Source organism: Ursus americanus, chromosome X, assembly GCF_024610735.1.
Source record: "Ursus americanus isolate L20-20 chromosome X, mUrsAme1.1.p, whole genome shotgun sequence".
Lineage (NCBI taxonomy): Eukaryota > Metazoa > Chordata > Mammalia > Carnivora > Ursidae > Ursus > Ursus americanus.
Genome location: NC_142164.1, coordinates 102518884 through 102544739, shown reverse-complemented (window position 1 = coordinate 102544739; position 25856 = coordinate 102518884). Strand labels below are relative to the sequence as shown.

Here is a 25856-nt window from a genome sequence, read left to right as displayed (position 1 = left end):
TTTGTGCGGAGATAAAATGAACGTGTTAGTGGATTCAAGTAATACACTAATTATTGCACAGTATAAATACCACTACTGGTTTGATAACAGGGAGGTAAACTTCTTTTGAGAGGGTTATAGGATTGCTTGGCAGTGGTGTAGAACCTAATAAGGGCCCAGAGTAATAACCCCCTGGATTAACAAAATTGCTGCTTGTACAAGTATGATTCAGGCTTTTACGAAGATTTCCGGAGAATGAATAAAAATGACTGAATGACATGTCTTAATGTATAACTGGTAATCGCTCCCTTTTCTTTAAAGGAAAAAATGTATACTTCAAAGTGGACCGTTAATAACGTCCAGAGACAACACAACTTTCTCCTTTGAAAAATGCTTCCCCCCCCCCACCCCGTCAGGTAGCGGGTTTCCTGCTCCCCGCCCCCCAGCCAGCCTGCCACTGGCAGTGAAATATGCAGTTGCTCCATGGCACTCAGAGTTTCAAAACACCCTTTTAGGCCCCATTTAAGACCCCCTTCGTCCACACACACTGTTGTGTATACACATGCACACTTGCTCATGTATACGTTTTTTCCTCTAAACACAAGCTCAACGAACCCATGTATTATTTCCTTCCCTCTAACATCAGCCCCCTCTTCCAATCCAGTAAGATCTCCGCACTCAAAATGATACGAAAAGGAGAACCACGGGTGCCTTGTCTCTGGGTTTTACAAATCCAAAATAACAGTGATAAATGTTCACCCCGGTTAGGGAGGAGAAGTGGGCTAATAGGAAAAAAAAAAATGGGAAACTGGTTGGGGCCAATACTGGTCACTTTAGCTGTAATCTGAGTTTCAAGTCCCGAGTCGTCCCAAACCTTTTCCAATTGTCCCTCTCTCCAATTCAGGTACCTTCCGTCTTCCCCACCACAAACCTATGATGCCCGCCCCAACCGCCCGCGCGGCCCTGGGTGGTTGGTGACAGAAGAGCACAGGGGTACCTTCTGATAATCTTATAGCAACATTATGCCCTTCTTGCCTTTCCTTCCGGGGCCTCATCCACATCCGGCTAGCCTGACTGAAAATGTAGCAAGTTAGCTTTCCCTTTCCCCTCATCCTTCCCACAGAGGCTCCCAATCACCCCTCATCCCAAGACTCTGTAGGGGTGGCCCTGGGAAAGCAGGTGGTGGGGCATTCTGCCCTGGGTGTGACAGGGGACTGCCATGCCCCCCATCGCAGGGGCTCTCCTGAACTCCCCTGGGCTCGGCATGTCCTCCACGGTGGAAGAGGTTTGCTTAAGGTTGGGGGGGTCAGCCGCTCCCAGCATTGTGACTGCGTTCCCAGATATTGGGGCCAAATTGGGTTGCCATTCATTAATAATGCTCACAATAAGATTAAATCATTCTGGAAAATCTCATAAAATCCCCCTAAGTACGCTCCAGTGGCTCTTTCCAATCCCCATCATTCAGCACTTGGGGAGGTTTGGAAGGAGAAGAAAATTGGTTTCTTTGCTTTTAATGCTGCTTTGAAAAGATACTCAGAGTTTGTCATGCGTGACATGTCACATGTTTAATGTGGACTTGCTGGAAGTCAGGGGGTCTTTAGCGTGTGATATTTATGGGGAATATTAAGTGCAGAATGAGGTCCCTCCAGCTGGGGAAAGTTGAAAGAATAGGAGGCCCGGGACCGGGCTTGTTTGCAGCATCAGAATGACATAGGATTAAGAGTTTGTAAAACAAGGCGAGGGGTTCTCATTGGCCAGTAATAAATGTAATCCTTGGAGGTAATTTCACGCAATTTGCTTCTGCTCCATGGAAGGGTCAAATGAGAAAAAATGACTTAAAAAAGAGTTCATTAACAGGAAGAATGGTACTGTTTCTCGTATACCATCCAACTGGCAGCCTGGAGAGGAAAAAAAGCCCTACCTAAACAAAAAGCCAAAATCGAGGGAAAATTGATATTGACCACCAAAAAAAAAAAAAAAAAAAAAAAAGCCTTTCCCTCACTCCCTCTTCTGCACTCCCCCATCCCCACCTCCAAACTCCAGTGTAACCCTGCCCACCCCGGGAAAGGGGCCTTCACACCAGGAGATCCTGTGGAGCCTGGAGGTTTGAGGCGCTCAGATCTCGAGGGGATGTCCTAGAAAGTTCCCGCCGGGCCTGCTTAACTCGAGAATGGAGCGTGTGGCCTCAGTGGCTGAGGAAGGAAAGGTGGCGAGCGGCCTCCCCCCCCTCCCCATACCCCAGTCCAGGCTTCTGCTTTCGAGCTCCGCCCTTGCGAGTCCAGAGCCGGGGCTCGGCGGCGGTGGCTGCCCACCCGACGGCCCGGGGCCGGAAAGCAGCCTGAGCCCGCGAAGCCCGTGGGCGCGCTCCCCAAAGTTCCCAGCCGGCGGGGGCTCCGGATGGGCGAGCCGAGGACACCCGGGCCTGAGCGCGGCAGCTGCCGAGCGGGTTACCCGCCCCCGAGTTGCCTCCGACCTCTGCCCGACCCCGCACCTGCCCCTCGGCCGCGCACATTTGCGCTCCCCAGCCGCAAGGGGACCCGCCCCCCTTCCGCAGGGCGCGGCCCGGGGAGCGCGCGCGGAGCCCGACGGCCGGCCCAGAGACTCGCCCCCGCCCCCCGCGGCGCCCGACTGGCCCAAGGCCTGGCAGGGCGGCTGGCACCCGCTCCGCAAGCCCGGTAGTCACGTCGCGGCGGCACCCCACCCCCCGCCTGCCCCTCTCCCCAAAGGTCCGGCGCGCTAATTACTACAAATTGAAACTAATTAAGCTTCTCTTCCCTTTCCCATCACCCTGGGAGCGTCGGCGAGACCCAGCCCCCGCGGGCGGGCTTACCCCGCGGTCACCGGGAGGGGCGCAGGAAGGGCCGGGGCGGGGAGGGAGAAGCCACGGTTCCCGGCGCGGGGAGGAGTGCGCCGAGGGGTTACAGATTGCAAATCTGTTCGGGTCTCCTCAAGAAACCTGAGTTGTTTAGATTTTTTTAAAATGTATACATTTCCCAATGCCTGGATAAGTGATGTAATGACATTTGTCGAGTTAAGATCTGCCACTTGGATACCCCTCGCTGCCTTTCCATCACTGTTTCTGCGTTCTTCTCTCTCTCTCCCTCTCCCCCTCTCTCTGTCTCTCCTCTCTCTCTCTCTCTCTCTCACACACACACACACACACACACACAGCCTCCTCCCTGCGCGTATACTGTGGAGCCCGCCCCCTCGGAAGCCAGCGCCTCGGCTTCTTGCTCTCGCCATTACCTGTCATCTCGGACTGCGCACTTCCCTGCTACGTGGCACTCTCCACGAACAGTCTCCTTCACCTTCCGAGCCAAGACTCCCGCTCGCTTCAAATTTCTATCTCCACCGTCAACAACGCCTACCGTCCACCCCCGCCCCCACCTCGGGCCCACCCCACGTCTGTAGCCCCGGACCCTCAGCTCCCGCTGCGGCACGACCCGGGGGAGCCGAGATGCGGCAGAAAGCGCTGCGGCGGCATCCCTAACTTATGGAGGAAACCCGAATCCCTTTGAGGATGTTCAGACCTGGGGCCTCTGCCAGGAAAACGCGCTTGCAGATAAACCGAGGAGGTGCCCTGGCGCCAGAGCCCACCCCTGGCCTCTGGGGGGCCCCCGTCTGCTGACCCCACAGCGCCTGCACAGAGCATTCACACTTCCTTTTGTTAAACATATAATTTTTTTTTTATTTTGAGCGTGACACTTCTCCACTAGATAGCAAGGAAAAGTGATAACAATTACACATTACACAAAAGTACTGTACCATTGCCTTTATCTTGAAGGTTTCAGAAGCCTCTACAGTTAATAAGTTAAATAAAGGGCTTGAGTACATAAATATTTGTCTAGGAACCCTACCATATCTACAACACAGTAAGAATCTACAAGAGGACAAACTTTTACCATACCACGCTGAGTGCAATTGCGTTATAACATTTCAAATATACAAAGCTCTGTTCTTTTTTTTTTTTTAATAACAATGGTATGTACAGAATCAATAATCACAGTTTGGTGACTTCAACAGTCCATATTCTAGCAGAGTATTTCCCTTTGGTTTGATATAAAAACCTTGGTTGGTGTATGATAAAGAAGAGAACAAGAACAAGACGCCCCTTTCTGTTAAGTGCACTGTTAGCTATCTTACAGATTGGCATTCGCTTCCCTGGCCCTGGCTTCACACCGGGGCCCACGCTGGGGAGATCAACTTAGAGCGCCAAAATGCTGTTTTAAAAAAAAAAAAAAAGCTAAGTGGGGTGCCAGGAGGAAGAGAGGTTGGGTTTTTAAATTTTTTAACTTCAATACCAGGCGTCTTGGAGAGAAAACCTCCCCGATATGATATTTTCAGCGAAGTAAGAACGGGAGAGAATGGACGTTCGAGTGGGAGCGAGATTGGCAGTGGCGGGGGCAGGGGCAGGGGCGGGTGGACAGCCAGCCGAGGAGGTGCCACGTCCGGTAGCGCCAGGGGCTGCCTTGCCCGCATCCAGGCTGCTGCGAAGGCGGCTGCGCTCTCTCAGTGCCGTCTCAGGAGTGTGCTGGTCCTCTGTTTCCATTTGGTCTTGAGTGGTGCTGAGTGAGGTGACCTTTCGGGGTGCGCCCGGGGCGCCAGGGTGGAGGGCAGCCTTTAGCACACCTCCTTGCCCGTGCTGGTGCCCGGCAGGATGTTGAGCTGCGTGAGCTGCGCGGCGTGCTCCTTGGCCTTGAGCCTCAGCGCCGCTATGCTAGAGGCGCGTCTGTCTGCGGCCGCGGTGGCCGGGTCGGCCAGCGCGCCCGACGCCACCGCGCCTTCCACGGCCGGCGTGGGCTGTCTCAGGAGCGCGGCCGCGGTCGACGCGCTGGTCAGGGGGGCCATGGTGGAAAAGAGCCTGCAGGGAGAGCAAACAGCGCGGTCACGGCCTCGGGAGCTGAGCGCGGCGCCGGGGGAGGGGGAGGGCAGCGTTTCCCGCCGCCTCTCACCGCGGGAGCAGAGGGCCACACAAGGGTGCAGACGCGCGCCGCCGCAAGAAGCCCGGAGTCGCGGGGCTCGGGTGGGCCACGAGCTGGGGAGCAGGTGGGAGCACGGGTGGGAGGCTAGCGTGCTCTGAGAGGGCTTTGCTAGAGCAGGGAACCGACGGTGTGCGTGGCGGGGGGGGGGGGGGCAAGGAGTCGGGTATCCTGAAGGGACCAGAGCCAGGGCAGAGGCAGGTCCTGTGGCCCAAAACCCAACGGCCCAACTGCCTGGATTGTGTGCTTTCGCATAAGAAGGGGGTGTATTCTTAGACCGGGAGCTCCAAGTGCCAGGAGGGAGAAGAAAGACAAAGAGAAAAAGGAGAAGAGAGAGAGAGGGAGGAGTAAAAAAAGAGAAAGAAGGAAGAAGGTGGGATCAAAACTGCTCAAGACCTATGCCACAGACTTTGTCCTCTCCCTAGGGCGCCTTCTCGGCGGGGGGGGGGGGACTCCTTTTGCCCCGGAAAAGCTGGCCCGGTTTACCGGCCTTCCCGCTGACACGGCCACCCTCCCGCGCCAGCCTGAGCGGCCAGTGCCCAGTCAATGACCGCGAGGTGGGGGTGGGGGGCGCCCGCCTGTTGATTTCCGCTCCGCAGGCCTCTCTGACCCGCCAGCCGCCCCGCGCCCCGGCGCAGCGACACTCTTTCCCCATCGCCTTCCCTGCGTCCTGCAGCCTTTTGCCCCAGAGAGCCCCCGAACCCGCGATCCCCGCGCGCGCGGTGCACGACGACGCGCAAGCCTGAGACCCCAAGCCTGGGATCCCATTCCGTGCCACCAACTCCAGGCGGCGCCGGGATTGCTTCTCGCGGCGCCTCCACCCCCTTCGCACAGCACAGCGGACCTGCAGCTGAGGCCAGAGCCACCCCTGGCCACCTGACACTACCACCCCCAAACCTCCCTCATGTCCCCTCCCCCCGCCCCAGGGTTCTGGCTCCGAACTCCCGCAGGGCCGGCTCGGGGTTTCCACGATTAGAAATGAGCCCACTAGGGTTCGAGGAGAGCCTCCTGCCTTTTCCAAGCCGCCCTCCACCCCTCCTGCCATCCCCCTTGTACTCCTCTTGCAGCCTCTCCAAATCTCGAGGTCTGGTACTCCAGCCGTAGTTTGCCAGCTTTTACAAGGCACTTGTCAGAAGGAAAAGGGGGGGGCGGTTCGAGGGACACAGGACTTAAAGTTGTTTTCCCAGAAAAAAATAATAAAGTGTGGCCTGGAGGGGGTGTAAGATGTCCTGGTATCATAGGTAAACTGAGTCACTAACTACGCTTCAGTGCACTCGCTGTTTATCGGTTTGTTACATGAAACTACTTTTCCTTAGTGTCTTTTTTTTGAAACTTTCTCTAAGATGATTTTTGTTAAGTGGCTGCGCAGTTGGATGAATCTATTATTTCTTTGTTCTCCCGAAGAGAGATCATTGAAGCTGCATTCAGTTTTATTTTCACTGCACTTTCCAACTTAATACATCCCTCCTTTGTTTCTTTGTCTGGGTGATTATACAGACTTTTTATTTCATCACTCGATGTTCATTTAAAGAAAGGGAATTATAATATACGATGAACTGTTTCTTTTATTTCGTTGTCTTGTGCCGCCGTGAGGGTCGGGGGGTTGCACATATGGGGGTATGGTTGGCAGCGGGTCACTTGAGTGACAGGGAAGTTAGAGTCAGGGGAAGAAGAAAGAATTCTTTGCACCCAGAGGGCCGGGGGTTCCAGGGCTCCTGTGGAAACCAGAGCTGTGTTCCTCTGCCAGGCTTTGGAGCACGGGGAAGGATTTTTGCAAAATGTGAAGAGCCATCCCAGCTCTGTGGGCTACACCTGTACACGGTTACACACATACCACCTATGGCCTGAGCAACTGGTTGCTGCCTTCACCTGGTACTTTTACAGCTTTCACTGAACACTCCCAGTTGTCACGGTTGTTGTTACTGCCACCGCCCTCCCCTTTACTGCTCAGTCCCAAGTCATTCCCTTCGAGATCCACACTGTTTGAGGCAAAATTAGAGAGTATTTTCTTTGGCTAAATCTCTGAGGGTTGGCCAAAGGGCGAAGATGTGTGTAGCCGCTGCCTGTCTCCTGTCTCCGGCCTCCTCCCTGACCCCAGCCTCTGTGTGTGTATGAGAGAGACAGACAGACAGACAGACTCCCCGAGGCCGCGCGTTACCTGCCGAACGCAGGGCTGATGAAGGCCGGGTGTCGGAACACAGCGGCTCCGAGGAAAGTGCTCAGGCCCAGCGGCGCCCCGCTGGGCGGCAGGCTGGCCGAGCCCGGAGGCGGAGGTAGGCTCGGGAAGGCGGCGGCGGCGGCGGCGGCGGCGGCCGTCCAGGCCGAGTCGAGCGCTGGGTGGTGCGGAGGAAAGGGGCTGGCGTCCAGGTAGGGGCTCAGCGGGTGGGTGGCCGAGAGCGGCCCGGGGAAGGGCAGCCCGGGAGGATGGGTCTGCGCGCCCGCCTTCTCCCGCTTGCGCCACTTGGCCCGACGGTTCTGGAACCAGACCTGCAAGGCGGAGAGAGCCGGGGTCGGCGGGCGCTCGGGGGCGCGCCCCAGCCTCCTCCCCGCCCCCCTCAGTGCTGCGGGCCCTTCCTCCTTTCCACCTAGGCCGGCGCCCACTCGCCCCTCTCTGGCCTCAGGTTATTCCGAGACACCTCTGGGGGCCAAAGGGTGGCGAGAAGGAGCCCAGACTTAAAGCCAGCAGGAAACGCGGGGCAAGCAAAGCCTTTCCAGCGCATATCTCAAATAGCCTAGTTCCTTTCCAGTTTGGAAGAAAGTGGTCCCGAGTGTTTAGAGATGGGGAAGCTGAGGTTTAAACGTCTCCGCTGCCACCTGCTTACGGTGCATCTTTAGCCACATCGCTTAAACCTCTCTCAACCTCAGTTTTCTAATCTGTAAAATGGTGATAATCAAAGTTGACTCACAAGGCTGTTGTGTGGAATGAATAAAATAAAGCCTGTGAAAGCTCGCCTTGGACAGTGACTCCTGGCAGTGGGCAGCCACCCAGAGATGAACACAGATTGGCTCTCTGCAGCTTATCAGCGGTTTCCGCCGATTTCAGGTTTACCCCAGAGCTGGCAAAATCCCTGCTGTGTTGAAAAGGGGACCTCGAGGAGGCGGTTCATTTATTCTTTCCAGAAATATTTCTTGAACACCTAAGAGTATAAGCTGGATTCTGGGGCTTGGGGAAAGCTGGGAGGGAGGGAAAAGCTGGGTTTGCCCCAGCAAACAAGCATACATTGTAGGGGGGCAGTTCTCCGGGAAAGGAAATATGGGGCCTGTGGCCTGCTGTCTGCGGGGGCTCTATGCAGGGCCTGGTTCTAGCAGAAGGCGCTGACTGCCAGGCCCAGGCACGCAGCAATCCCCGGACAAACAGAAATCAGAGTGCGGGCTACCTGTAGACTTTACACATCTTCAGAGCTAACAGGTCCTTGATATCTTTGCGGGATGTGGTTTAAATAGGTTATTTAAATAAGACAGTTCTAGGCTTGGGGGAGGTTTCCAGCACAAGGTATCTTCCTAATTGTTAATAGAAAGCAGTTTTAGTAGAGACCTTTACCTGAAATGTGGCAGCTACCATAGTCTAAAAATAGCTTCCAGGAGCATGAGATTATTTTGATGTGACCTGCTCATCACGCCCACAGCTAATAAGATATGCTCCTGCCCCCCGAAGGCATTAATATTTTTAGGCTTGGGTTGGTGCCTGCACACAAGTCTAAAAATTAAGAATGAACTCCAGGGCTATACAGAGTTATATGAAAATATAATGTAAATGATCCCAGGGGACTTTGTGTGTGTTTTTAATTTAAAGACATCCGTGCCTTTCATATATACACACCGGAGCTTGTCTTACTAGCACTGGTATCTAAGCTGGGCTTGACTTCTAGACAGCCACCTACGGCCAGAGAAATCAAGAATCCACAGAGGTTGATTATTTAAAATTCTGCCGAAAAGGGGCTCATCCATAAGATTCCACAGCCCTCATACGATCTATTTGTGAATCGAAGAAACACTCTAGTGTGGAAATTCAGAGGCTGGAAAAAGTAGGACGAGTTGGGACCAGGCTGGGTGGGCAGCTTTTGTGTATCCAAATCTGTCTAGACGAGAATATCCGCCACTCTTCGATGGCAGTGAAAGGAGTAAAGGAGGGGAGGGGGGCAGTGGGGGCAGAATGCCCTCAAAGAACGTGGAAACCTTTTACAGACACGTCGTCTCCCCGGCTCAACAGCAATCATCAAGATGTCCCCTGCAATCCCTCATTATTGAATTAATACCTCTGAGGCCCCCCAAAGGTAAACGAAAGGACTCTAATAATTCATATTCACTTAATTACATCTTCTCCAGTGAATAGGGAGAGAGGAGAAGGGGAGGGGGCGCTCTCTTTCTTTTTAAAAGTTATTTAACTTTCCCACGACTCGTTCCCCTGAGCTGAAAATACGGAGTTGCTGTCACATCTCTGTTTGACAATGGAGAAATGTGTCAACAGAAAGGAGGGGACAGGCCTCATCATTAGCCCTCTAATGCAAGAAGCTGTTGTGTATTAAATGAGCCATATGGAATTTATTGTGCTTTATCAGCGCTTGATTTTGACTGTAAAGTGATTCACTCAGCTCCTAACCCAGGGACATCTGTTTTCTGTTGGCCATCGGGGCTGCCCAGTGTTGATCGTCTCTTTGGTTATGAGGCCTGGGTTCGGAAATGCACTCTGGTATGGGGCTGCAAACACCTTTAATAGCATTGCACTCACTCCCTATTAGATCAATGTGGGCTCATTGCTATAAAAAATGGGAAATCAAATAGCATTAGCCAGCTCCTTGTGCGGGCGGAGGGGAAATCAAACAGCATTTTGCCTTCAAATGGCCCTGTTTGTTCTAGCACTAAGTGGGCTTTTATGAAGCCCGATTGGAGACTTAATCGCAGCCAAATACCTGCTTGGAGCTGAGCGGATTTGTCTAACAACCAAATCCATGCTCCATCCCATTATATCAATCAGGAGAAGTCAGTCCTCCGATTGTTTCCTACAGGGGCTGTGGAACCAGGCGGCTCCTGACTGCAGTGCAGAGACCCTGAAACCCCTCTTCTGATCCTGGACTCCTTCCTCAAGGTTCCCAAACCCAGAAACCTTCCCCACCAACCTCCCAGCTCTTCACATTTTCATCTTTTTGTGCACGAGTGTTTGGGTCTGTTTTTTCTGATTCTGCTTCTCTTCGTCTTATGAAGGGGGTCTCAACCCACCCCAATCCATCCACCCCCCCCACTCTTCTCCCCACCCTTTCCCCTCCCTCCCTCTCTCTCTCTCTCTCTCTGCGGAGATGCTCACCTGGACTCGGGCCTCAGTCAAATCCAGCCTCATGGCCAGTTCCTCCCTATAAGAAAGCGACACACAGACAGGAGGTCACAGCAGGCTCTGGCAAGCCCTCTCAGCCACCTTCCCCTTGCTGGCAGGCCCCCCATTAGGGTCTCCCCTGGCTGCCTGCCCTCACCCCCAAACAGATGGGCGTCATAATCCCTTCACCACCGAAGTGCCTACTATTTGACTGAAAACATAAAAACATACAACCCATTGCTGGATATAGGATATTATATTGTATCATACTATATTCAAGAGTGACAAGGGTGGCTTCTTGAGTCCATAAGCCTAACTGGGTACTCGGATTCACCCTCACTCTCCCTTAAGCCAGAGTTGAACAAGGAACACACGCGCACACAATGCTTGCAACCTGTTCTGTCCTAATATTACATGGGAGAAGAGCTCAATAGTCAACCAAAATTTTTTTCCTGCCCTTGGTGTCTTTCTGCCTTGAAAATATTTTTCTGCCTCCCCCCCACTCTCCCCCTCTTCTCTGTCTCTCCCTCTCCAGCTCTTCGCCTTTCCCTCCATCTCTCTATCCCCCCTGCCTCCCTCCCTCCCTCTCCCCTTAGGTCATACTCCCCATTACCCTCTGGAGATATGTTAAGCTTGTTAAGAGTTCAGTGGGGTAATTTTTTGATTAAACAAAATTCTGCGCACCTCCCGACTCCAATGCCCACTACAAACCCTGCCCATCTCAGGGGAAGTCAATTTAACTGAAACCCTACCCCGTCATTGCAGTATTACTGCGACAATTAAGGCAAATAGGAAACCATTAAGATGCTGTAAAATGGCTTACGACCTGTTTACCGAAAATATGAGCTCGAGAGAATAATTGGCTCTACCCCCGCTCATATGAAAGATCGGGGGCTGCCCAAGCCTGGGACCCAGGTCTGCACCGCTAGCAGGCCCCCCCTGGTCCACACCTGAAACTTCAGGACCAGAAGAGAAAACCGGTTCACCAAGCGCTTTCCGTTGCCCCCTGCTGCAGTGAGCACCAGCAAATCTAAAACCACACTTTTGGCTGGCTCCCCGCCAGAGCCAAGGAGCTCTAAATAACCCCCAGTGGGAAAGAGGTGGGCACCGGCTGGCGAAGAGAAGCTGCCCCCTTCAGGTACTATGGTTCCCCCTGGAGAAGCTAAAAAAGGGCAGACCTGGATGCCAAATGACACCTCATCATTTTCTTCTTTTGAAATACACATGTGTCAGAAATGCAAAAAGCAGGTCGACCAGTTGGCTAGTCGATAGCACACACCGATTTTAAATTTTATGTTCTTTTTTAAAGATAATGAAGGGACCGGATGATAATAGGGGAGGACCAACTTTAGCTCAAGGGATGACCAAGTGCCCTGTCTGCCAGCATCAGATCCACGCTTTTGCATTACTGCTTAGGAGAGAGTTTGGCAATTACTTGCAAGATCAACAACACTTTAGAGTTGGCTCGGGCCTCCTGAGCTCTGAGCAGCGATTCCTCCTCCGGTTCAAACGGGCGGGTAGCCTTCCGCTTCTAAAACGCATATTGAAAAGCTGCACACGTCTTGAACGAAGGAGCTGCCCGAGCTTGACAAGCTCCGCGCCAGGCAGACACCCATCCGTTTCTTCCTACCCACTGAGGGAAGTTTGCCCTGACCCTGGCTCCTCGCCTGAGCAGACCTCGGCCTTAGGGTGGGAGAGGAAGGCCCCCAGGCCGGCCAGCGCCCCAGGTTGGATGAAAAGCTGGGGCCCTGGGGTCCAGTCATCTCACCTCTTTCCCCAAAACACTCAGGCAAGAGGGAAGTGGAGTGTGACCAGGCGGAACACCCTGGTTGGACAGCCGTCCAAAGAGAACCCCCCCCCCCAGCTGTTTCGTCTATTGCCTGCCAGGCTGCCAGCAATCCTGGCCCACCCCTGTAAACCCGTGTACAATAAACGAATGCTGGGCTTAACGTGTGTGTGGGAAGTGAGGACAGTGACGAGACGGGAAGATTCTGGCTGGAGCCCCACAGATGTACAGATACCAAACCCTGCCCGATTCTGACTTCCTTCCGTTATTTCAGAAGTCCTCAAACGACAGAACTGGAATCTTTTTAAAGGCCTTCTCCGCAGGCGCGGGCTCCAGCTTCACTGTGAACAGCGAACAGCGTAACTGATACGCACCCGGCTCCTGGGGCATCAGGCGGGGGTGGCGAGCGCGCACCACACAGCGGCCAAAAATAGCCCCTGTTTTTGCTTTGGCCGCGAGGGCCCGAGGCGCTTCCTGCGCCTGGCCTGGGACCCGGCCGGGAGGGCAGCGCCTGGGGTCCGGCGTCTGTGCTCTGCCGTGCGCGTGCCTCCGAGGTGGCGCTTTCGGGCACTCTTTGGAGAGGCCGTTTTTCTCTAACTAAAACTTGTAACTTGAAAACAAAATTAAACTGGAGAGACTTTGGGAAGGAAAGGAATCATCCCAGTCCAAACTTAAAGCCCGGAGTAGGGGTGGGGTTGGGTGTGGGTAGCTTTCTGCGAGCAGGGGTGGGTGCGTTGGGAGGGCACACCTGGGCAGAGTCCAGGAGCCAAGTCCCTGCCCCGAACCCGGGGCCCCTGCCCGCCCGCCTTCCCTGTCCGGGGCCCGCTTGCGCTCTCCGCCAGCTGCCGCCGCGCCCGCCCCTCTCGCGTACCTGGTGAAGACGTCTGGGTAGTGCGTCTTTTGGAAGGCCCGCTCCAGTTCCTCCAGCTGGTAGCTGGTGAACGTGGTGCGGTAGCGCCGCTGTTTGCGCTTCAGCAGCCCCTCCTCCGAATCGCTGCCCGCGGACAGGCACACGCTGTCCTCGCCGTCCTTGCCCTCAGCGTCCTCTGGGTGCAGCAGGAGCTCCTCCTTAGGCGATAGCTCCCCGCCCTCAGTGGCCACAGCAGCGGCGGCGGCGGCGGCCACCGCGCCAGTGGCGGCCACGGCGCAGCGCCGGGGCTCCTTGAGCAGCGCGCGGGCGTCGTCCTCCAGCAGCTCCTCCTCGTCGTCCTCCAACAGCTCTTCTTCCTCGTCTTCGTCCTCTTCATCCTCCAGCAGCTCTTCCTCGTCGTCCTCGGCGCCCGTACCGCCACCCGCCGCCGGGGCGCCACCCGGGCCGCTGGCCGCGCCGAGGCGCTCGTCTGGGTGCGCGGCGCCCCCCGGGCCACCCAGCTCGTCCAGCGCGGGCGGTGGCGGCACGAAGGGCGCCCCGTTCTCGCGGTACGACTTGCTGCGGCTGATGCTCACCTGCGGTGCCTGGCTGATCTTGAGCGTGTCCCAGGCCGCGGCGGCCGCGGCCGCGGCGGCCACGGCAGCCCCCGCGCCGTCTGGCCGCTCCCCAGGCCGCGCGGTTGGCGGCGGCGGCGGAGGGGCCTCCCCGCGTGGACCCGCCGTGGCCGTGGCCGCCGCCGCCGCCGCCGCAGCAGCCGCCGCCGCCGCCGCCGCGGCGCCCTGGAGGAGGCGGCCCCCGCCCGGGCCGTACAGGCGCCGCAGCTTGGGCGGCAGGTGCAGCTCAGCCTCGAACGGGGCGCTGCTGCCTTTGGGGGAGCCTGCGGGCAAGGGAGAGCGGTCAGCGCGCTAGCGAGCCGGGCGTCCCCGCCAGAGCCGCCGCCCGAAGCCGACCCACCACTGCTCTCTCGGCCCCTAGGCCCCGGCCCCCCCCCTCCCCGTCCCCGCGCGCATCCGGACTTGGACCCCCTTCCCCTCCTTCCCCACTTTTCTGGCCTTTTCTTTTTCTTTATGTCTTTCCCTTTCTCTTTCTTTCTCTTTTTTTCTTCTGTCCACCTCCGTCCCTCTCCCACTCTTCCCTTCATTTCCTTTCTTCCTTCCTTTACCTTTCTTTCCCTCTCTTCCTTTCATTTTTTTCCTTCTCTTTTTCTCTTTCCTTCCCTACCCGTCTCTCCCTTTCTTTCCTCATCTTTCGCCTCTCCCCCTTCTTTCCTTTCTCTTTTTGTGAGCTTTCCCCGCTCACTCCCCTCCTCCTTTCTTCCTTTCTTTTTCTTTCCCTTTGCGCGCTCTCTTTTTTCCTTCCCCATTTCAGGGCAGGGGAGAATCTAAAAACATTCAACAACTTTAAAAAAAATCACCACCACCCTGAAAACTTTGCGCACGACCTCTACCCGCGGCTCTGCCACGCAGGCCCAGGCCAGCGAGAGGGGCGCTGCCCGTGGGCGACCCCTGCGGGGGCTGAGGAAGCAGCCCAGTGGCCCTGAGCGCGGGCCATGCCCCAACAGCCCGCAGCGGGAGGGGGGAGGGGGCTCCTTGCACAGAAAGGCAAAGAAAAATAGTCCTGGAGAAAATGGGCTCGGAAAGGCCTGGGAGGGGGCAGAAGGGGGTACAAGAGGCACAGGCCGCTCTTTCCCTTCGAGGAAGCGCCTGGCACAGGTGCCACTGCAGGCTAAAAAAAGAAAAGGAAAAAGTCAGTTTTATTTTAAACGGCCCCTTCTCCGCCATCTGCTCCTGTCTTCCAAGTGGCGCTGCGGCTGGACCGCTGGTTTTCGGATTTTAAAAGAAATCAACAATTCTTTCCCTGTGATACTTCTGCGGGCAGCTCAAGGCGAAACTTGAGTGTAACAGGTTCGGGGCAAAACGACGGTTGTTTTGGAATTTTTAATTTTAGAAAAAAAAACCTTTTAAATATTTCAACTCTATTTTTAAAAATAACACAGCAGAGGAAAAAAAATAGCACCCAGAAGCCGCACATTTCATACATTTCAAATACAATAAGGAGCATTTGGGTAATCCCAGGGAGATGTTTTCTGCAAAGGTTGGGTTTAAAAGGTCACAAGTAATCTACAATTAAAAAAAGAAAGAAAGGGGGGGTGGAGAGAACACCGCATATAAAGAAATCTTCCAAAGAGGAAAGACCAAGGCTCACTCTACCTGGGGACCCCTATTCACAGCTTTAGGGGTTCTTGTCTTCAAGTTGTTGTTACAAGGGTCCACCCGGCACCTGCTGTTTCTGACCTGTCGCCTCTCTTCAGAGCACCCCCAAGGCCACCAAAGGGAGCATTTAAACGATTTAAAGACCAATTCCGAAAATCTAAGCATCCCCCCCCGCCCCCGCCAAAGCGAAGCTTGGCCTGTGCTTCAGGAAGCTGAGAGAAAGGGAGAGACAGCCCCTGGCGAGATGTTTGCCGCTCTTTGAGGCACCAGGCCTCAGAGTTGTTCTCTCTCTTTCTTCCATTTCCAGCTTGATAACCCCAGGCCCCTGGCCCCCCAACATCAAACATCCAAACCAGTGCCCAGCGCTCTTTGCAGGTGCCTGGCGGGCGCAACCTTACCTTGCACGGCCTTTTCCTGGTCCGCGCGGCTGGCCAGTGGGGCGGGCAAGCTCTGCGCGGCTCCCAACAGCCGCATCTTGCACGGGCTCCTTCGGCCCAGGATGCTGTCGATGCAGTAGGAGGAGAGCAAAGTTGGAGATTTACTTTTGCACTCGGGCCTCTCGGAGCAGCCCTCCTCCTGGTACTGATTGCTCATGGCTGGGGCTTTTTCCGTGGACGCAGAGAGCGGGGCCGCTGGCTGCCTCTCCTGGAGGGTGGGATGGATGGGTGTGTGTTGGGGAGTGGGGTTAGATGGCTGGTTATAATGGATATTACTGCGATCTCTGTGCCTCTCTGCCTCTCTTGGTTGCTGGCTGCTGGCTCCCGCCCTGCCCGCAGCCCTAGCTCGCCCTCTCCGCGCTCAGGACAAGCAGTAACAAGTGTAGTGAGCGGCGGGCGCGAGCTCTGGAGTCTCTCTCCTCCACGTGCTGAGAGGCGCCCTCTGATTGGCTCTCTCCAGAGGCCGGGCTGTGCCGGGCTGCGGGCTCAGAGCAAAGCCTGGACTGGAGTCCGGAAAGACCGGCGGGGTGGGGGGCCCGGAGGATAAGGGGACAGCGGGCACTCGCACGAACCATTTTTGTTGTTGTTGTTTGTTTGTTTTTAACTAACAATTTTCTAAGTTCTCCATCTTCTTCCTGTAGATTCCCCTTTAACCCATCAGGGCTGGCCCAAAGCTCTAGCTCATTCTGATGTCAGGCCTGTGGGGTGCCACTTGGGCGAAGTGCGCCCCTTCCACCAACCAGAGGACCTCGCTTCCTAGAGGCGAGGCCTTGAGGCTCGCGTTCAGACCGACTTAGTACTTTGCAAAGCCAGTGCTGCGCTCCCAGGACAGCGCCTTGATCTCAGTGGCGCCCAGTCGCAGTGCATTTTAGGCCGGCTGGGCCTCCGAAGTGTTAGGGTGATGACCGCAGGCAAACAGTTGCTGTTTGGGCGTTCGCTTTTCTCCTGTGGCCCGACGCCTTGAGCTGTCAGTCTTCACCCTGAGCCGGGAGGTTGCTCTCGGGTTGGTAGCGTCCCCCAACCTCTCTCATCTCCGTTTTGAACTCCGGAAAAAGTCCCCTTGAGGACAAAGCTCTGCCAAAGGCTCCTGGCCTTTACTAGTAGAGCACCTGCAGGGCAGAACGGGACAGGCGAATGTCAACTGCGGAGTCTGGGAGCCTCCCCCACCTCCCCAGACTCGCTTCTCTCTTCTTCCCCCAAGTTCGCCTCCATTAGTTAGGCTGTCACCCCGAGGCTGGACACTCTCGAATCTCGTGCAGGGAGCAGATCTCTGGGGGCCCTGAGTGCTCCCGGCTGGGAAGGACCCAGGTTCGGCTTCTACCAAGTGTAAGCGCCTAAAATTCTGAATTCTTAGGGCCTGACTCCCATTAGCAAAGGTAAGAGAATGAGCCTGTGGTTGAACGCGTTTCTTACCAAACAACTTCCTGCGCGTCCAGCACTGAGAATCGAGACCAGCTGGGACTGAAGTTGAGCCAAGCCTGGAGGGGCTAGCACGGACGCCCTCCTTGCCTGGGTGCAGGGCTCAGGGGACGGCCAGGGGCCCCGACAATGGCAGGGTGGGGACGAGGGTGGTGGGTGGGAGAGGGGTCGGGAAGGGGAAATCCACGCCGGGTTTTCCTGTCTCAACCCCTTCAATGTGTCAAAGAGAAAAGCGTTTTACAAAGGATTATACTTGAATCACTTACAGTCAGTATTTAAAAATACAAGGATGCATAACTGGGATTTTTTTTTCTTCATCCATAAACATCTGCATAACTCTTGGATGCGGGTGGGTGGGTGGCCAAAAGATCGGGCTGGCTTGGCAGGAGTATTGGAGACACGACTTGAGGGGGAGGAAGGGTTGGGAACAGGTACATTAATAATGTTAATACTAATGCTGATATTACTACTGCTATTAGAGGCAAGAGGGAAAAGGTGTCTCTCTGTGTCCCTCTCTCTTTCTGTTTTTTTTTTAGTTTGATTCTCACCAGTTTTTCCTACACTTGGATGATGGGGCTGGGGGACGGAGGAGTCCCCGAGCTATCTCTGACATTTTGATTTTCTTTTAAGCCCTGCCTGCTGATCCAAGTCACCTGGGATCTTCTCCTGCCTTTCCTTCATTCTTCCTTTTTCCATCCTCACCAACAGTTCCAGTTTTTATACTGTCCCATTCAGCTTTCACCTAACGTTCTGCGCGCTGATTCCTTCCCCAGCCCCGAGAGCCCACTCCCGGCAAGCGGCAAGCGGGTCTCAACGCAGCTGTAAAGACGCGTCCGTCTGCTCCAAGCCTCCAGCCGCGGACCCTCGCGGGTGTCCCTGCGGCTGGTCGCTGGGAGAAACAGAGGCACTTTCCCTCCCCGCCGGGCCCTGCGTCGGAAATCCACAAGACCCGGCTGCTGGGTGCCTCCGTGACTTCAGAGTCGGCTCCGCACACGCAGGGAGTGGGCTGAAAATTGAGTCCATAAAAGATCGTGTTAAACAAAAAGAGACACAAACGCACAAATCATTTCTGAGAGCCTACCAGGGTTTCAACTCTCTCGGTGGAAGATTTCTTTGCTTCCGTCTCCCTCCTCCCCCTTCTGCAGCTGTTCTCCTTTTTTAAAAAAGAAGTCGGACTTTCTGCTGGGGTGTATTCTAATTTTAATCATCCACTGTAAAAAGAGGAGGTTAACATAGAATTTCTGATTCTGACTTAATGACCCCTGGAATTAAATCTAATTCTATTAATGGAATATAATGTGTTTCTTTGGGAAACCTGTTTGAAAACACTAGCTTGGTTATTTTATTTTGTTTATTTTTGGTATTTCTAATCAGTCTTCCCCAGTGAGGACGCTATTGGGAAGGCACGTCTATTCACTTTGGGGAGAAGGGCCCGACCCAGTTCACTTTAAAACCAGCAGCCCTGAGATGATCTTTGTCACAATTCAATACCAACTTCAAAATCTACAATTGACTCTTGCTATTCCTAAAAGATTAAATTAAAACACAACAACAGAAAACTTTTCCAGCATACCAACTGGGAGACAGAACCTGCTGGCGTCCCCATAGTGTCTAACCAGAATATGGGTTTAGGATGTATGTGCTATCCTATTTGTTAATTTTATTTTTTTAAGGTGAGCTCTACACCCAACATGGGGCTTGAACTCACGACGGGAGATCAAGAGTCGCATGCTCTATGGACTGAGCCAGCCAGGCATCCTTCCTATTCGTTATTTTAGAAAACAAAAATGATACTTCTAATATCTAGGAAGAATTTAATTGGTTTGTTGAGTAGGTAGACTTGTAAGAATTGGGCTATAGGATGTGTATAAAAACTTTTAGGTTAGCCAACCTCATATTTACTGTCAGCAAAATGATACTTCACTTTCTTTTCATCTCACTTTCTTTTTCCCACCAATCAAATTAATTTCATTTTAGTGATAATAATATTCACGTTTGTACACAACTCCTGGCTCCTCTAGTCTTTGGGGTCTGTAACTCTTGTTTTTTTATTTTCCCTGGGCTGCCTAGAAAACAATAGTTTGCAGTTCATCTGCCTTTACAATCAATCACTGAAATAAAAATGACGTTTATGGCCAGAAGCGAGGGTCAGAAGTGTTTAAACTGTTGTTTATGGTGAAAGATGAGGCTTGTCCCCAGGACTGGAAATAATAATTACCTAGAAGAGGCGGATGGAAGAAACTCCTTTCTTTTCCGGGGTGAGAACTAATTCTACATTACAGTTTCAAAATTATATTTGCAAGAAACGCAGGATAAGGGGGTGGCAGTAAATGTCATTATCTAGGGGGGGAATGTTTGGAGGAGAGTTAACCGTGCACACTTTTCATTTGAGATGTTTTAATTTACTGTGCAATATACACATAGATAAATAAAGCAGTGATGGGCTTCCAGCCTCACCGGACACTCAGGTCCCCTTAAATTATGCTCAACCTCTTCAAAACATATATTTAAACAATAGAAATAAACTTCACTGGAGTCTGTCGACCAATTTGGAAGCCATTGGAAGGGAAGACAATAAGTCCTGATTACACTCAAGGATTCTCTGTGATGTGATATCCCCTTTGCCAAGTCATTTTGCTGTTTTATTTATTTATTTTTCTTTCTTTTTTTTTTTTTTTAACAAACTTTCATTCATTTATGGTCTTCCGCAACCTGCTAATTTAACACTGGAGCGCGTTATTGCAGTGTTAGGAGGAGAGAAAGAGGGAGAGAAAACAACAATACTGCAATGATCCAAATGATACGGTAGAATTAGAGCAATTACAGTTCTACTTGTGGAAGAAAACCTTGCTGAGATCAGGCAAACAAACTGAAGCCTCGTGAGGATAACAAGCGTCGGGATTGACAGCCGGTGCTGGGAAGAGCCGGAGGGCACAAACAGAAATATTTGCCTCACCCCCCACCCCCTTTAACTCCAACCAGTCAAGGTTAACCTCAAAGGCTGCCTTCTTACCCACTTCGGGGTATACATTTTATGCACTAATCGTGGTCTCTTCTTCTGGAAGTCTGATAATAGGAGGAAATAGAACATAATCCCCTTGCCTAGCACTTGGTCCCTCGCCTTCTCTGCCCCCTGCTTGCCCTCCACTCCCTACCCCTGCCCCAGTTCTCCCCAAGGCTGCGGGGATCTGCCTATGGACGGTGTTTGTTGATGTGTTTTCAGAGGAACAGCTCGTGGAAAGGTCCAAAGGGACTGACAACTTGGATTTCTAGGGAAGACTCCTTGGTGTTTCCTACCCTCCCCCCCCCTTCTCCGTGTAGTCCTCCTGAACCCTGGGTTCCATCAACAGGGCTCAGCTGGGAGAGGTTTGTTGGGAAGCAGAGCTTTCGGAAGCGTCCGGAGGACGGCGGCCGAGCCCTCAAGGTACGGACGTGTGGGTGTGATCGCTACGTTAGGACAGCTCCCCTTATTTGCAAACTTTGCCACTTCTGGTTACCCTGCAGCGGGCAGGGAAGAGGGTGGGGAGCGAGAACTAGAGAGAAAACAGACCCCACCCCCCACCGCAATCATCCCCTCAGGCGGCCAACCGAGGCATTTTCTAGCCTTGCTCTCCGCACAAAGCCAGGCCTGCTGCTAGCAGCTCACGTCTGCCCTCGGAAGGCGGAGGGGGCTGGGGAGGAGCGGGAGGTCCCCCCTTCCCTGGGGCGAGAAGCAAGTGTTTGGGCTCTCACCCTGAGTCCCTCGGAGGGACCCCTCCCCCCCATCTCCTGCCGCACCGTTCTCCACGTTTCCAGACCAGAGAGGGAAACTTCTCGGCGCCCTGTAATCGTCGCCATCTGGTTTCTCCTCTCCAACGCCGCTGGACGGCGGGACCCTGGGTGCGTCCGGGGTCGAGGCGTCCCCGGTCCTGCCGGCGTTATTCTGTAGCTGCTGCTCCTGGCGCCCCCGGACTTGGGGTGTGTGTAGGGGGCACCGGTTGGAGCTCACGCAGGGAGCAGCGAGGGACCCAAAGCCGGCGTCAGTCCGGAGGCCCATGCCGACCCCCGCTGTCGGCGTCCTCGCAGCGGAGCCCCCCTCTCGCGCTGGGCTTCGCGCCATGGCCAGAGCGCGCCCCCTAGCGGGGGTCTCCGGGTGGGCCGGGCCCTTCCGCTGCAGCCTCTGGGCACTGAAGTTGGCAGATCCTAGTGATACTGCAGGAATGAATGGGGGAAGAAAACAAAAGCCTTGGAAACATTTCCAAGTGTGCAATAAAAGACCCATCTGTACCTTTCTTCTCCAGCGCGTTCGTGGTTAATGTCCCCCCATGTGCGCGAGAGGGGAGATAATTGCTGGGTGGATTCTTGCTGGAGAACCTCAGGAAACACTGGCCCGAGAAGTGGAATAATTGGGGGTGGGGCGAAGGCAAGCGTGCCGAGGCTGCAACACCAGCCTGCGATCTGAATCCGCTGTCTCTTGGGGGTGTTCATGGAGTCCCAGCCGCCAGCGCCCTCAGGTTCCTCAGTCCCTAGTGAGTGGTCATCTGAAGGTAGCTACTCTAATATTTCTTTTATTGGCAGTCGGTCTCTGTGGCACCCCCACATTCTGGCTCTATGATCCCCTCCCACCTTCTGACTCTAGAATACCTCACCTTCGGATTCTAGGATTCTCCAGTTTTTGCCTCAATGGTTCCCCCACCTTCTGTCTTCATGATCCCTCCACCTTCTGACTCCATCCCCCGCCTCTGACTTGATGGCCCCCTACTTTCTCACTCTCCGGGAATCTGGCCACCGCCCTGCTCCACCTTCCCCAGTCACCACCTCCCTCCCGCAGCATCTGCATCAGGAAATCGTCAACCCCAGATTCCACCACTCTCCACTACTCACAAATCACCTACTCCCGCTTGGTCTGGCCAGAAACAGACAAAAGAGAAGCAGGGTTCTGGTCCATCCCCCTTGGACTTGTTCAACCTAGAAGTGATGAGTTTTCTTGAAGCTCTTAGAGCCTCTGGTGGAAAGTTACTAATGAAGACTTTACAAAGATGAAAAATTATCAGTTCAAATCAATCCATAACTTATTTCTTTTACACTAGTGTGTTAAGCCTCACCCATCAATCAGAAAAACACAAATCGAGCTTCTCAAGACGTGGAGTGTCTGCATATTCATGTACTCAGTCCTGCAGGATTTTAAAGTCTTGCTAAGGCCACCAAAACATTTAATAGGTAAGGCCTAGAAAGGAAGGTCCAAAAATAGGAGTGATAACGGCTCTTTAGAGTCTCTTATTTTGCGATGTGTCTCGATAATTGTGAAGTTCAACACGAGGCTTTCCCTGCCCAGAAAAGACTGGTATTTCAGAGTGGGGGGAGCAGATGGAAGGGGTCCCGTAGGAAGGGAGGCGTGGGTGTCCCCGTGTTTAATTGAGAGTTGCATTGTGTTGAAAGGAGGAGGGAGGATGCCAAAGCCGAGCCGCGTTCTGTTCCCTTCGTCACAAAATAACCTGCAAGTAAAAAACAGCCCGCAACTAAGACTGAGCCGGCTGTGCAATAGACACCATGAGAAGCACAGCGCCTCTGGAATAAAGATATCTAATTTCCTGCCGCAAATCACTTACCCGATCAGAAAACACAAATAGCTGAACAGAAGGGGAAAAAATAGAGGAGGAGGACGAGGACGAGGAAGAAAGGCCCCGGAATAAAAATAACCGCGCAAAAGGGCTTGCATTCCACGAGCTGACAGGCGTCTCCTCCGAATCTGGGGCAGTCGCGTCCTCCCCCAGCGGCCCCCCTTCTGCCCTTGGACTTTCCAGCCCCTCGGGATCCGTTTCGGGGACACTCTGCATCTTGGGGAGAAGGAGGGCGGCTCCCCAGCTGCGAGGAGGGCGGCGGTAGCGGACAGGGGCGACCCTCAAGGCCTAGGGGCCTCTTGGGGCGGTGGAGGCAGGGCCCACCTGCGGCGACTTCGCCTCCTCGCGCGCCCCGGCCCCGCTCGGCCCGGGCGGCCTCGGTTTCCCCGTCGGGAAGGAGGCGCCCCCACGTCGTGTCACCTCCGGGCTCTCAGGGACCGGGGGGAGCTGAGCCCGCTGGCGCCGACGATTGGCGGCGGGGCGCGGGGCGCGGGGGGCGGGTGCGGGCGGTCAGCGCGGGGAGCGGGAAGGACGCCCGCGAGAGGGCGCGGGCGCGGAGGTGGCCTGCGGGGAGAGGCTCGCCGAGCCCGCGGCCCCGGCACCGCCCGGCCCTCGAGAACCGCCGCGGTGCTGGCTGCGCGCGGAGACTCGGGGCAGTAAAGGGGGGAGGCGAGCAAAACAAGCTGCCCAGATGCAAATGCACCCAAAGTGAGCCTTGGCAGTTTTTCTTTGGGGATTCAGTGAGCAGATCCCAGATTTCTTTCTCTCTCTTTTTTTTTTTTTTTTTTGAGTGGCAAGTCGTAGATTTCCCACAATCGCCTGAAATGTTGTGTTGCATGCCTCTGAGTTTCACATTCTTTCCCGCGCTCGAGACTTCGCGGGTCTTAGCACAGGTTCCGGCACCCGGGAGCGGCTTAGTAATCGTTCTGCACCGGTGAATTGCATGATGGCTGTGGGAGGGGAGAGGGTATTTTATTTGGACAAATGACAATTGATTTTTCATTCTCATGAGGGTGGGCGCTGATTGGTCTCCCCTCCGTTCTCCCCTCCGTTCCCCTCCTTTCTTACTGGGCCTCATTTTCTTTCCTCAGTTCCCCCTTGACTGCTATTAGGGCCATTTCATTGTTTATTACTCGCGCAATTTAAGGCTGGCGAGGCGCTAAGAAGAAATTAAAACCAATGTATTCTGCTCAGAGAATCCCAAAAAGGCTAGAAAGATTGAAACCCCCAGTTCAAGTGAATTTGAGACCTAGGAGTGATTTTTACTTATTTCTTTTCATGGATAATAGAGAGTTGGTGTTATCTGTCGCTGTATGTTCTCTCTAATAGCTCCAAGACTATAATCTAACAGGTGTAAAATTTCCCTTTTCTGAGAAATGAAGAGACCACCAGCACTATCTTTTAAATAGTACAAATAGGAAACGCAGTTGCTGTCAGTCTTCCACGCTGGGGAATCAATTCCAGGCCAGCTTGTTTTTCTCTCCCTCCCTTTCTCCCTTTCTTTTTCTTCCTCCCTTCCTTCCTTCCTTCTTCCTTCCTTCCTTCCTTCTTTTCTTTCTTTCTTTCTTTCTTTCTTTCTTTCTTTCTTTCTTTCTTTCATATACAGGCCTGGTTTTGGGGGTAGGGTGGTGTATACCCTATACAGAGAGTTATAAACAAAGACTGGCTGATTGGAATTCTGGGGCCCCAGGCAAAAATATCCAGAAAGGGCTTTTAACTCTCTGCCAACTGCAAAAGGGACTGATCATCAAAGAAAATGCCTGTCCTTTCTTTCACCCACTTCCCTTTATCTCCCCTCAAACTATGGCCCACTTAGGTATTAGGCATCACAGGATGGGGAGAGAAAAGGCAGAAGAGAGAGTTGTTCCGAGACTCTCCTTTCCCTGCAAGGCCTGTCTGCAGCAAGCGTCTCTGGGCTCCCGGTTTCCTCTTGGGTGGGCCTCGTTGGTGGAGGCTCACCTGCATTGTTCATTCTCAGGCACCCCCTCCACAACTCCCCCCACCCTCCAAGCACCCCATCAGCCAGGCCTGGCTCCCATAGCACAGAACACAAAAAGATCTCACCCAGAATGTTTTATGGAAGACAGGAGAGGAGACCTGCGGGGGGGGGGGAGAGGGGGATGCTGCCCATTGATCTCATCATGGACCAGCTCCTGCCTGCTTCTCACCGGCCTCGGTTCTTCTTCAGCTTTTGGGTTGAAGCATTTTGATGTTATTTATATAAAGGAAACGACATCAGAGTAACCTTTTATTGCATTACACTAAAGGGAGATTGAACCATAACTTTGAAAATTGTGACATTCCAATGAGAGCTATATTAAATTGCTTAAAAACATTTTGAAGGCATCATTGGTCTTGTCTGTAGTGGTAAGTGAAACAAAGGATTTCACAGCATGTTGGGTTTAATCCCAACTATGCTCATATTTAAGACTTTCAGCTATTAAACAGAAGAGAAGAGAAAGGGAGATGGTGACATAGTGAATGAGGGGGTGGAAGAGAGAAGACAGAAGACACCTTGGGGAGGACCATCCTGAGAATAATAGCTGGCACATTGGGCCTTGACTGTGCGCCAGCCAGCCATTGTCCTGAGTGCTTTTCACATTGACTAATTAGTTTCCTGAGGAAGGTTCTATTATAATCCCTCTTTTACAGAGGAGGGAACCGAGGCATGGAAGGTGTGACTGGCTGGTCCCAGTTTTCCCGCGGATTGCCTGGTTTTCACACGGAAAGTCCTGTGGCCCAGCCAGTCCCTCAACCCCGGGGCTCACTGGGGTGGTTGGTCACCCAAGAGGCACAGGAAGGAGTAGTTTGCCCACAGTCACAGAACCCGAGCCAGGATGTGAACCCCCACGATCTGACTCACATCAGCAGCCCTGACCTCTGTAAATCTTGTCCATTTTATAGGTGAGGAACTTGAGGGCCAGAGAGAAATGAACTGACTTGTCCACAGTCACATAGCTTGCGAGTGGCAGGCGGGACACTACAATTTGGGACTCGTGAGTCCACCGCCTTTCTACCTTCAGCTACCTTCGATAAAAAGAGTTTTCATAGAAAACAAGGTGGCTTTTTCAACAGCTTAAAGATACAACTAAGGGGCAAAAAGAGATAATATACAAGAAAGAGATGTATCCCATATTCACACACGCAGATCATCACTACCTGGAAGTAACAGAACATGTAGAAAAAGGAGGTCACCTATGTTGTAAACACAATTTGTAATAAAAGACAATTTAAAAATTGCAATAACCACACAAAGAAAATAAT

General features: G+C 53.6%; 1 protein-coding gene across 1 annotated transcript; it reads right to left on the bottom strand.

Annotated features, from left to right (window-relative positions):
* Positions 1-3641: 3641 nt before the first annotated feature.
* Positions 3642-16509, bottom strand: ARX (aristaless related homeobox). Its single transcript, XM_087859458.1, has 5 exons — positions 15535-16509; positions 12924-13800; positions 10261-10306; positions 7117-7445; positions 3642-4840 (listed from the first exon to the last, which is right to left on the bottom strand). Exons 1-5 carry the CDS (start codon positions 15728-15730, stop codon positions 4600-4602), a joined length of 1689 nt encoding a protein of 562 aa, XP_087715584.1. The 5' UTR covers positions 15731-16509; the 3' UTR covers positions 3642-4599.
* Between the last annotated feature and the right edge of the window lie 9347 nt (positions 16510-25856).

What these genes read in the sequence shown, in the direction of transcription:
- ARX (XM_087859458.1), bottom strand. Translation starts at nt 15,730, where the DNA reads ATGAGCAATCAGTACCAGGAGGAGGGCTGCTCCGAGAGGCCCGAGTGC. An exon ending in TACCCAGACGTCTTCACCAG is followed by an intron (nt 10,307 to 12,923) that starts GTACGCGAGAGG and finishes GCTTTCTTATAG; the next exon opens with GGAGGAACTGGCCATGAGGC. An exon ending in TGACTGAGGCCCGAGTCCAG is followed by an intron (nt 7,446 to 10,260) that starts GTGAGCATCTCC and finishes TCCGCCTTGCAG; the next exon opens with GTCTGGTTCCAGAACCGTCG.